The 13,493-nt window shown below is 33.8% G+C and overlaps 1 protein-coding gene across 1 annotated transcript in view; it reads left to right on the forward strand.

Moving 5' to 3' along the window:
• Positions 1-3,424: 3,424 nt before the first annotated feature.
• Positions 3,425-13,493, forward strand: part of LOC149142859 (homocysteine S-methyltransferase 2-like) — a 103,013-nt gene continuing 92,944 nt past the window's right edge. The window contains exon 1 of the mRNA XM_089451399.1: positions 3,425-3,973. Coding sequence (XP_089307525.1) covers positions 3,797-3,973 — 177 coding nt within the window. The 5' untranslated portion in view covers positions 3,425-3,796. The remainder of the gene's footprint in view (positions 3,974-13,493) is intronic.

Genomic DNA, 13,493 nt, shown 5'->3' on the forward strand with positions numbered 1-13,493 from the left:
GGTGAATCATTTTTATAAAAAATAGAAATTAGGGAGGAAAAAATATGAAAAATTAGCTTACTTTTGATTATTAACCCCTAAAATACCCCCTACTCTAAAAATACTGCAACCCCAAATGTCACATCCATATAAAATAATAGGAGTGATGAGAGTCTCAAAGTGGACTTCTTTTTATCGTATATCTAAATATTTGTTGACTTACAATTATTTTCAAGCCCATAGCAAGCTTTCCATCCTTCATTTATCCTTTTCTCAATGTTATAATTCAGATTAAGCTTGTGATGGATATCTATTCCAAAATATTTGTATGAAGGAGCTTCCTCCAAGTAATTGTTGTCATATATGAAAATATCACATGTGATCTTTTCGGATTTAATTATTATGACTTTAGTTTTGTTAGTATTAATAGTCATACACATATTGCAACATAAATCTAGGAGGATTTTTAGTTACTTGTCAAGATCGTAATAGCTCCCCACCAAGAGAACAATGTTATCAACATAAAGGATGAGCTATGACTATACCAATGAGTGTGGGCCCAACACAACTTGCATCTTCCAAACGCTCTTCTAACTTATGAGTGTATAGGCCAAAAATGATAGGTGATAAGGGACATCCTTGCTTGACTTCGATATTACATTTAATTTCTTCTAACCAATCCTTAATGGTCATAAACTTGGCACTAACATTCTCATATAACCTTGTCACAACAATCCTCAACTCGAGAGGAATGATTATCTCTTCCAGACCCTTCCACAAATTTGTCCTAGGAATGGTGTCAAAAGCTTTTCTAAAGTCAACAAAACAATAGAAGAGATCAATTTTATTATTGTGGCATTCCTATGCAATGATCTTGAAAGTAACAAGGTGGTTCAGACTTGAATAATATATCCTAAACCCCTTTTGTCTTTTAACTCTTTTACCATAGCTTTTAGTAATATTAAGTTATTTTTGTTTTCAAAATAATTTTATACAACTTAACTAAAATGTGGCTAATCATAACAATCATATATATATGTGTGTGTGTGTGTGTAACCCTTCTTACAATTACCATGCTAATATTAATAATAATATCATCCACATGTAATTCCAATGTAATAATTGCAAATACAATGTTGAAAAAAATTAATAATAATATTATTAGCATGTGATCCCATTGTAATAATAAACATATCTTTGAAGTGTAATGACATTCACATTCCCATGATTCTTTTGGTCAACAACTCATGAAAAATAAAAAATGAAAAGGAATAAAACAATGTGATTATTGTCATTGGCTCATCAATTGCCCATGATGCTCTTTGCACGAATTAATCCCACGTCGTTTCATGGATTACTTTGGGGAACATTAATGGATCTCATGGTTTTTTTAAACACTATTTGGTTCAAAGATGTTATATCGATTTAAACAAGTGCTATATAGTAGTTAGTACCTGTCATTTAGTTTAAATATAACTAAATTAAAGTAAATTTTTTGTCTTGATGATGACAACCAATTGATAATTACTAGGATGACCCATGAACATGTGAATTTGAGGGTTTAGATTAGATCTACTATATATGCTTCCCTTAGTCTTGGCATCAGACATAGGTATGACACTAAGCAAAAATATGATATGCATAGATATGGTATTCTACTACTACACTTGCTTAGATATGATTCCCTTGTTACTAGTAATTATCATGTACATTTTAGAAATGTTATCATATATATATATATATATATAAAATCAAGGTTGTTGTGTTTGTTTTCTGTGCAGTAGTATTTTCTTATATATTATATGAATTTAAGTTAAATAATAATAATAATAAATAATTTCTATTTTTTTTTTTTTGTAAGCTTGGTAGGACTCTCCGATTTTCATGTCCATTACACAGCCCACTACAGGGGAAGGGTAGCCCAAGATTTGAACCCCAAGACTTCTGGTTCGTGAGACTTCATTTCCACGGCCACTGCCACTTGAGCTACCCCATACAGACCTTTTAAGTTTTATTTTTATTCTTTTGTATTATTTCCTATTTTTAGGACTTTTTCATTATTTTTATTTTCTAGTTTTGACTTTATTATTTTTCTAACATTCACTTTTATTATAATAATTTTTTATTTTTCCGACTGTTGGGATTAATCCGTTGCATCTCTATGATTTATTAGTTATGTGGTTCAACTATCTATCTATGTCCTGATGATGAACCAGAGTAAGTGGTTCGAAACTTGTTGACATTAAAATCTATATATGATTTTGTCGGAAAAATACTTGTTATAAATCATGAATCACATAAACATATATCAAATTAAACATTTTAAATTATTAAATGTTTAAGTAATAAATATATAATTAAAAAATATATTAAAATAAACATATATCAAATTAAACATTTTAAACTATTAAATGTTTAAGTAATAAATATATAATTAAAAATATATTAAAATTTTATATAAAAATAAGCTATTTTTTATTATTAAAATATAATTAAAAAGTGAAATCTAACATTTAATTAAATATTTAATTTATAACTATGTAATTTCAATAAGTTTTTTTTTTTTTTTTTGTTAAATTGAAATATATATATTATATTTCGATATAAAAATTATGATAAAATAAATCATTATTAACTATTTTTTTATTATATAAAATAAAATTATAATTATACTTTAGAATTTCTTATTAAATATTATATATAAAAATATAATTAGATATCATATTTTGTATCACTTTTACACAAAGATAACTAATATTTTAAACACTATTTGGCAAGCCCTAAGGGATAGCTCAATTGATTGAATTCTCATTGCTAAGTACCTTGTCAATTGAAAGATCAAAGAGTCAAATCTCTCAAAACCATTAAAATTAAAAAATTAAATTTTACATAATTTTAATTACAATATTTCATTATACATATCATTCTTCCATCCTAACATTCCATCCAGGGTTATGAATAGGCCTAATCCAAAATCACCTTAATTGAAAAAACCATATAAAAAATAAAAGAAATAGAGGATGAAATCTTTACAACCGTTTTGTCAAGAGCCCTTTATCAAAAACGTATTGTGAAGAGGTCTTATCAATTAGATTTAAATATTGAAGAGGATTCATCCTCCAATATGAATAGTAGCAGGCCATGACGATAGAGAAAGAAAAGGCCCCACCAAGTAGGATAGCGCAAAGGACAAGGGTACGATATGATGGGAGCCAAAATTGTCTATTAAATCCTAAAAATTGGCACGCTTGGATAGGATGCATCTGAAATCCCTATTGAGGGCTAGTGACAGGTGACGACACACCACGCCATCTCCATACAGCCTGCGAAATGGGAGCGAGCAAGCAAACAGTGACAGTAACAACAACATTCTATTCGAATAAGTGTTGTTGGATGCATCTGGAATCCATCCTTTATCAATGGAATTTAGTGGACGCTAGTGGGGGGTGACAACACACCAGGCATGTACACACACAGCACATGCAAGCACCAACAGGTTACAGCCTTCAAATCTGCAGGTCCTGAAGATGAGATATGGATATGACAAATGGCATCTCAGTCTTTATCATATACAGATAAAGGCTTTGGGAATAAGCACACTTCTTTGTTTAATGAAGTATTTTCACTTTTTTGGGTCATCCCACTACTTATTTCTCTGAAGCCCTATTTATCGCTCAGTACTAGGCTCTGAACGCTCTCCCGTGGTCTTCGCTAACATTGGCACTGACACAATTTTGGCTTGGAGTACGGTATTGGGTTTTTGTCTGCAGAAATCTGTGATCAGGGGAACCTGGTTGTTTGCAGTTTTTGGTAAGCAATGAAGTTCGGAAGTGGAGAAAGGATGAAGGTGTTGGAAGAGTTCCTGCAGGAGGTGGGAGGCTTCGGTGTTATCGATGGAGGCCTCGCCACGCAGTTAGAGTCCCATGGTGCAGATCTCAATGATCCTTTATGGAGCGGCAGGTGCCTGATTGAATCTCCACATCTCATCCAGGAGGTAATTTTAATTTTGCCCTTATTGGGGTCTTCAAATATAATGGGCTGCTTTCATTTTATACCTACCTTTCTTTTTAAGTTCAGTTAGGTGAACTGTATCTGGACATGGTATGACAGGTCTCATTCTCACTGTATCTCCAAATAGCTTCTTCGCTCTCCTCTAGGAATGTCTGTTACTGTTAGTCCCAAAGGAACTGAAAATCTGAGGGCAGCCTCCATCACCTTATCAGGTTCTCCTAGGCTATACATCAATCATATCTTAATTGAATGTGTTAAAAGAATTTTTAACTGATAGTAAATTTTGATATCTTAATTGAATGTGTTAAAAGTTTAACTGACCGTAAATTTTGACAGTATCTTGGAATCTGATCAACACCAACAATTGACCACTCTGTTGTTTATTTAATTTCAGGATATTCTTGAATCTGCAATCAAGATAAGGATTTTTGTTAAAGAGGTCATTTAATTCAACCGAATTAGAATAAGCAATCAAGATAAAGATCTTTGTTAAAGAGGTCATTTAATTCAACCTACAATCAGGATAAGGATGTCCGTTAAAGAGGACACTTAGTTTCACTTAGTTCAACCTTAGAACTTGATTTTAGTGGTGCAATCTAAGAACTTGATTTTAGTGGTGCAATCAAGATAAGGATTTTTGTTAAAGAGATCATTTAATTCAACCTGATTAGAATAAGCAATCAAGATAAGGATCTTTGTTAAAGAACATTGCTCTGGCCGTTGATCTGCAATTGGGATAAGGATGCAATCAGGATAAGGATGCCCGTTAAAGAGGTCACTTAGTTTCACTTAGTTCAACCTTAGAACTTAATTTTAGTTCCACTTAGTTCAACGGTAGAACTTAATTTGATTGTTTGATTTGGGAATATTTTTGAAATCGGACATTGCTCTGGCCGTTGATCTGCAATTGGGATAAGGATTAGTTCTAACTTCATTCTATTGTTAATTTTGGGAATATTAACTTCATTCTATGGTTAATTTTGGGAATATTTTTGGAATAGGACTCATTCTATTGTCAATTTTGGGAGGATATTGTCAATTTTGGGAGGATGCTCGTTAAAGAGGCCATTTAGTTCAACTCTGGAGCTTCATTCTATTGTCAATTTTGGGAATATTTTTGGAATAGGACTTATTCTATTGTTAATTTTAACTCTATTGATTTTGGGAATATTTTTAGAATAGGACTTATTCTATTGCTAATTTTAAGAATATTTTTAAAATAGGATGACTCATTCTATTGTCAATTTCCAAAACTGACAATATTTTTGGGAATAGGATGACTCATTCTATTGTCAATTTTGGGAATTGACAATATTTTTGGAATAGGATGACTCATTCTATTGTCAATTTTGGGAATAGTAGAAATATGGGAATATTTCTACTATTTATTTCAATATGTTTCTATGTGATGCTTCAGCTATGATGCTATGCTGTTTTCTCCTAAAACAATGGCTCTCTGTCGCGGTCTTGTTTCCTTAAGACCCATCAGAATTATGATGTATATATTTCCTTAAAATATATATATATATATATATAATGCTTTTCTTTCTGAAAAAATTCAATTCCAAAATAAAATTACCTTTAATTCCAAAATATTCCTAAAATCCAAATTAAAAATTACTAAATTTAAACCATTACTGAATGGTTTTCCTTACCCTACCTGATTATATAAGGCATCTTCTAAATCCACATCCCATTGCAAACCCCAACTTGGGATTGATAGAGCAAAGGAGATAAGCTATGAGGTTGTGATTAAAATAAATAAGGTATAAGATATCAAGAAACAGAAACAGGTAGGGGCATGAATCGTTGAAGTATTGATCCTCTCTTTACCTAAATGATTGCTTAGGGATGATTAGTTAAAGATGGTTATGTGACAGTTACGATGACTGGTAGATCAAAGCAATAATTATTTTATGGATATAATCTCCTTATAAATGGTTGTAAAGGAATAATAAGTTATTACATTGATAAGTTAATAATTTGATAATTAGTATATATAGAAATAGGTTGATGCGCGAAAATATTTTTGTTTTTTATAATATAAGAGATCTGTTTCCATATCAGGATTAAAATCTAAGGTAGAAAAGTATATCTCAACAAAATTTAAAGTTTAAGGTTAGTATAATGATATATTCGTTATGGGTTTCACATATTATTTATAGAAATCCATTTTATTTAAGTATGACAAACAATATTTTAGGATATGTGCAATAACAAGAGGAATTAAGCATATTATTTATCAAAAAATAGTTTGCGGTGAGATTAATTGAATTGTTATGATATGTTGTAATATCTAAATTGTTTCAATTTGTGCAAATGTTTATAAAAGTATTGAAATAAATTTCATTAAATCCTTTAGATTTACAAATCGATTTTAGGTGGAAAGAATAATATCTTAGGATATGTGTAACAACAAGAGGAATTAAGTATATTATTTATCAAAATTTATTTTGTGGTGAGGTTAATTGAATGGTTATGATATGTTGTATTATCTAAATTGTCTAAATTTAATTGGTAAATGTTTTTTGTGCAAATGTTTATAACAGTATTGAATTAAATTTCATTAAATCTCTTAAATTTAAAAATCGATATTTCGACTAGTGTTTACTATCCTTTAATTAGAAAATCATTATAGGTGATTAGTAAAGTTCCAACATCATCATTTGAAACAATTCAAAAGTATCTTTAGATGAACATGGTTACATGGATGTAGAACCTCCAAGTCTAGAACCTTTGTTTTGTCTCTATTTGAGGCCAATCTCAATTCTGCGTAGGGACACACACAAAAATATCCCCTTCTCGCTTATTGTTATCAATTGACTCAGCCTCAAGGATCCGAGGGCTGCCTATCTCTCTTGAACTTTAAAGTGAAATCCTCCTTTCGACTTCCTCTCTCTTTGACTTGGATTCTTGAAGAATCTGATGGTCAAACTATCCCTTCTGAGCTTGGTGCAGGTTTGATTACCCCTACAAACACTGAATTAAATAAACAGGTGTCACCCTCTTGAATCTCACACACATACACAATGCACACACTTACTAATTCTCGACATTCTAGGAATATTATGCACGTCAACTCCACACAAATATCAAAATTCATTAGCTGGACTAAATTATAACACACACAAATTTGCAAAGGCCCTTTATGGCTTGATTACTCCATGAAGGCCATTCTGACTTTAAGCCGGGTATTGGCTTTTCACAAGCCCTCACACTCGCTCGCTCTATCCTCTCTATTCTCTCCTTGGCTTATTCTTTTCAAATTACATCCCAATATTTTTGTACAAAGGGGATTAAAACCAATTTATTCTTTTCAAATTACATCCCAGTATTTTTTTACAAAGGGGATTAAAACCAATTATGGTTTCAGATTCAAGGATCTCTCTTAGATCCATAAAAATCTCACCAAAACCCACTATCTTAGGATTCTTTAGATCCCCAAATCTCTCTATGAAATCTAACAACCCTTCATTCTCTCTAACTCTCAAATATTCCCGAGATATCTCCCCTAAGAGTAGATCTCATTACATATTCTTTTCTTAGTTACAATTTTTTAAAAATCTCTCAAAATAATTAGGAAAATACATTAATATTTAATTACATAGACTAGGGACCCAACTCCCTCATAATGAAAAAAAATGCTAAGCCTTGAGGGTCGGATGCTCCTGCATCAGGATCCCCCTTGCAGGTGTGTTCTGAATGTTTCGATCCTTCTTAAGTCATAAGTTATCTGGTAGGCATTGGCTTACAGGTTAATGGCACCGATCGAGGGGTTATAATGGTATCCAATTGGATTTGAACTTGGGCCTTACCTAGATAATCCCAATGAGTTATTGGTTCATCTAGATCAAAAACAAAGAAAATATATAATCATGGTTAAAGGCTTATGTGAAATAAATTAATGATTCCTTTTAATGTAATGCATGAGAGTACACAAAGAATGAGATTATTGCTTTAAAACAAAATGTGGATAGTGGGATATACCATTATAGTAGCTTGAGTGGGCCTAATGGATAAGCACATATGTTTCCTCCTAGGAGATCATATATCCAAATCCAAATGGGAGTAAAGTATGTACACCTCCATATAATTTAGTAGTTAAATGGCTACACAGATAGGGGTTTCTCGCCCCACAAAAAAGGAGGTCTCACGCACCAATTTGGCGTCTGTCTTAAAATTAGATTATTATTATTAAGACTTGCAATTATTATGGACATCATATGGATACCAACCATAAGACAAATACAACCCATAATGTGTCAATGAAGCTATTGACACTGTTAGCATTAGAGCAAGAGAGGATGTTATTCTATCAACTTGAGCACTTGCAACCCAAATCCAACTTCTGAATTGACAAAAATTTTAGGTTATTGTTTATGCGTTATAAACCACTTATCTCTCACAATTATTATGCATGTTAGTGTTTGGCTTGACTATGAAGGCTTAAAATTAGATTATTATTATTATTATTAAGACTTTTAATTATTATGGACGTCATATGGATATCAACCATAAGATAAATACGACCCATAATGTATGTCATTCAAACCACTGCCAATAGTAATATTAGAGCAAGGGAGAATGTTGTTGTATCAACTTAAGCACTTGCACCCCAAATCCAACTTTTGAATTGGAAAAACTTTTAGCATGATCGATTATGTATTATAAACAACTTATCTCTCACAATTGTTATGCATGCAAGATTATCCACATTAAACACATCTATCACATACACACAAAATTGGAAGGATACTTTTAATATAAAACAAATCCTAGTCACAAGATATGTGATTTTAATAGTAAAACTTGCAATTTTTATGGATGTCACATATTATTGGAAGTAATGCTTCGATGTGTTTTAGGTTGTTGTGAGTTGTCATTATGAGTCCCTAGGTGTCAATCTAGAAGATGTTGTTTTCTATGTATGAGTTGTTGTTGTGTCATGTCCATAGTTTTAAAAACCGGAACCGGTGACTGGACCAGTCCACCTAATAAACCGGGTTTCAAACTGGGACTGGTAAGGTCTAAATGAATCAGTTTAAAAAAAAATACATTAAATAATTAATTTTTAATGAAAAAAACTATTTTTAAGATTTAAAACCATGATTCCAAGTGAATAGAGACAAAATATGCAAAGTTTGCTCATTTATATACCATGTAAAGGTGAATATATCAAAATAGCACTGGGTTCAATACATATCATTGATAAAATACATAAGCAATGAGGCTCTAAATGGCCTATAAAGTCCAAAAACAATGCTACAAGCTATGAGGCCATTGGCCTACTACAAGACTACAAGTCTAGACTCTAGACTCTAGAGTCTACACATGATCAATCATCAAATTCATCACCACTACTAGACACATGATCGATATCATCAGCAACAACTACATAGACATCCTCTGGTTCAGAGTTTGAGGATGCCTCAGCCTCATCTACAACCTCAGTAGCACTGTCACCAATAACAGTAGAAGTGGACCTAATGGAAGCATGAGTTGGTTGAGTTGCATGACTAGTGCCTTCCATTGGTTGTTTGCCTTTCCTTGATGCAACTATTGATCCTGGTTCTGATGGCGCCACCAAATCTGCTTCATCCTCCGCTAATGCCATGTCAATCTCAAAATCAACATCAAACACGGGATCTTCAGTCTCCTCCACCCATTTTGATGTTGGATCAATATCGTCCAACACGCTGGGATCTAAATCAAGTGTTTTGTTCATCATTTGGTTCCGTCTTAGTCGAAGGTTGTATTGCGTGAAGACAAGATCATTTAACCGTTTTTGTTCTAAACGGTTTCTCTTCTTCATGTGTATGCGCTCAAAAACAGACCAATTGTGCTCACAACCCGAAACACTGCAAGTTTAGCTGAGGACTCTAATTGCAAACATTTTCAATTGAGGACATTGACCGCCAAATGACTCCCTCCAATGTGCTGTAAAGAAAAAGACATTAATTAGTAACTTAGTTCATTTCATTACTTATTTACAAATTACAAGTATTTATAGATAATTTGAATTGTAAATTTGTAAACAATCTAACTTGAAAAGAAAAACAAATTGGAAATTGGAATTGCTTACCTGGTTGATCCACATCTCTTGCCATCTTTTCCAAGTTTTTGCCAAAGGTACTAGCTGCCATACTGAAAAGAGTAAGTTGTCTATGTATTTCCAACTGGTTTGCATGGATAGGGACCATGCGCTCCAAGCAATCAATCAATCCATATCTGACCTCCCCATCCTGCAGATCTCCTAACCGAGCTTTATAATGATACTTTGCGTTCAAAAAATACCCAACTGCATGTATAGGACAATGGAGTTGATTGTTCCATTTGTTATCAACGATCTCCCATATACGACCATATTTAGCTAACATGTGCTTGTAAGTTGCCCGTATATGCTCCTTTGCCTGATCCATAGCCTCATAAATGTAGCCCATGGCCATTTTTTCCCCATCCACCATCCTTAGCACCTTAACAAGGGGCTCGATAATTTTCACAAGCTCTGCAGACCTTTTCCAAAAATAATTTTCAAAACACTTTCTTTTTGGTGTCTTTGCCATCTTGTCTATGAGCCCACCAAGATTCAGTCCAATCATCAGAAGAAAACATTTCATGTAGGTTTTTATGTTGAGCATTGAGACATTGCAACATGAGGAAGTGAGTTGCAAATCTCGTAATTGCAGGCCTAACAAGCTCTTTGCCCCCATTGTTTTTCCTCATTAGGCTCAATACCCATGAGTGGTTATAAATGTATTTTGTAATGCATTTGACATGCTCTACAATGTTTTTTACCCACTCCATTTTGCCTATGTCCTCAAGCATGAGGTCTATGCAATGTGCAGCACATGGGGTCCAAAACATGGTCCTATGTTTGGACTCAAGCATCTTTCCAGCAAGAACATAGTTTGAGGTATTATCGGTGATGACCTGCACAACATTTTGCTCCCTCACTTCCTGAATAATGTCATCCAAAAGCTCAAATAGAAGGGTTGCATCCTTCACCTTATCAGATGCATCAACTGATCTCAAAAGCATAGTTCCTTGAGGGCAAGAAATAAGGAAATTAATGATAATGCGGTTCTTTCCATCGGTCCATCCATTTGACATGATGGAACAACCTGTTTTGAGCCATGAATCTCTATACTCATCCAAATACTCATCAATGGAAGAAATATCTTTTTGCAAAAGAGCTCCCTTCAAGTCATGCATACTAGGGCCTTTGAAGCCCTTTCCTGCAGCTATAACAGAGTCCCACATAGCTTGGTAATAAGGTGAGTGAGCAACATTAAATGAGATATCTGCATCATACCACCATTTAGCAATGTATTGATAAGAAGTTTATTTGCATTGTTTTTCCCAATGTTGATCCAAAGTGGGTTGACAACTTGGCTGGGAGGAAGTGAGATTAGAAGAGGTAATGTTGGCATAGGATGAGAAATAACTCTAGATGTTTATTCTCTTTGTTCCTTTTGATTGTTGGCCAAAAGAAGGAGGAACATAGTGAAAGGGGTCATTAGTGGAAGGGATAAAAGAGGAGTCTTGAATCTCATAGTCATCATACCCAGTCTCTTCAATGAATTCTAATAATTCTCTCTTCCTTTCAATGTCATCTTGGATGGCCTTCTCCCTAGCCTTATTCTCCTCAAACTTTTCAAACTTGGAAAGGTATTCTGCCCTAATAGGACCTAACACTTCATTTGGTGCTTCACACGGCTTTACTTGGCCTCTTATCCCAACCAAGTGTTGTTTCAATCTAAGAATACCCCCACCTCCAATAGCTTTATGGCGTAAGTTGCATATCATTTTTCCAACAATCAAATCACAATGAGCCCATGCACTGCCCTTGGCTTTTGGAGCCATGTTGGCTTGAAATAATTAAAATTTTGCAAAGAAATCTGCCATATAAAAAAAATGCAGCTAAGAAACATGGAAAACCAAAGCTAAATTTAGGAAAATAAATGCACATGTAGCCTATAAAATTTGATAACATAGAACTAGAGATTTGATAGCATAAATGATAAAACACAAAAAAATTTAATACATGGACAACAGTCAAATGAGGAATTTTTCAAGTGAAAATCCTTACTTGGAAATGCAAACTAGCTTCCTTCGCTCCTCTTGAAGATGCCAACTCCACTGCCAATTCCAAACTATCTCCAAAATAGCTCCAACTCCAACTCCAACTCAAACTCCAAGCCTCCAAGTTGACTACTCCAACAAAAAATCAACACTCTCCAAGCTCCCAATCAAACTCACAAAAACTCCAAATGAGATGTGTGAGACAAATGAGAGGGACAAGCTCCTTTTAAAGGCTTGGAGAGGGTGTTTTTGGAGGGAAACAACCCTTATTTTCCCTCCAAAACACCCTACAAGCTTTCTAAATTGCGTTGCGTGGGTCCTCTGTGGCCTTGGCAGCTAACTGACCGGTTTAGGACGGAACCGACCGATTTGACCATAAACCTGTCGGTTAGCACTAGTTTTTGTGGTTTATGGGCGAAGGGAGGGGTCGAACTCGGTTTTTCTACCAGTTTCACCCAGTTGGCTAGTGAATTGGCCAGTTTGATCGGTTACCAATTCAAACCGGTCGGTTTTTAAAACATTGGTCATGTCCCAGTTAAGATCCACTTTCTTAGGATCTAGATTTGTCGAAGTCAGTGATATATATATATATATATATATAATTGTTGTGATGAATACAAGAGGAGTGGTTTTGTGTTGTATGTGCAATCTCTCTCAACTCCCTCTGTGCTTCTAGCTTAGTATCAGAGCTTGTTATTGCTGGACTCCCTCAAGGGAGGGCCATGAACATGAGACAACTTTGAGGATTGATTCTTTGTAATTAAAGTAGTTTAGATGTGTGCTTATTTTTTGTTTTGTTCGTGTGAAGATTTGTGCGTGTAGATTTGTTCCTGTGTGTAGATCTGGAGTTCAAGCAAAATATCTGAGTTGAACATGTGGAATGGTGTTGTTTCTCTGTGCGTAAACCAGATAGCTGCCTACAACAATTCAAGTATGCACGAGTTTCTAAGTTCCGAATAGGATTTGACTGATTTCGCCACATTGATTACAAATTTGAAGAAAAAATTGTCAATGGTGGATGTAGGCCTAGTTATCGATTAGAGGATTTTATTTGCATGAATAGGTATTGGTTCAATACAAATGATGGGAGTCGATTCACAATGTTGAGAATATGTGAGTGTTAATGAAGACTAGTGAGACAAAAGTCATTCTTGTTATTGTAATGTGTGTTTTCTATATTTGTTACATATAAGCATTAAGGGAGGGTGTTGGAAGTAATACTTCCATGTGTTTTAGGTTGTTGTGAGTTGTCATTGTGAGTCCCTAGGTGTCAATCTAAAAGATGTTGTTTTCTATGTATGAATTGTTGTTGTGTCATGTCCCAGTCATAGATCAACTTTCTTAGGACCAAGATTTGTCGAAGTCAGTGAATATATATATATATATATATATATATATAATTGTTGTGATCAATTAAATAA

Source organism: Pinus tabuliformis, chromosome X (genome assembly GCF_031772625.1).
Source record: "Pinus tabuliformis cultivar Carrire ecotype Pingquan chromosome X, CPIR1, whole genome shotgun sequence".
NCBI lineage: Eukaryota > Viridiplantae > Streptophyta > Pinopsida > Pinales > Pinaceae > Pinus > Pinus tabuliformis.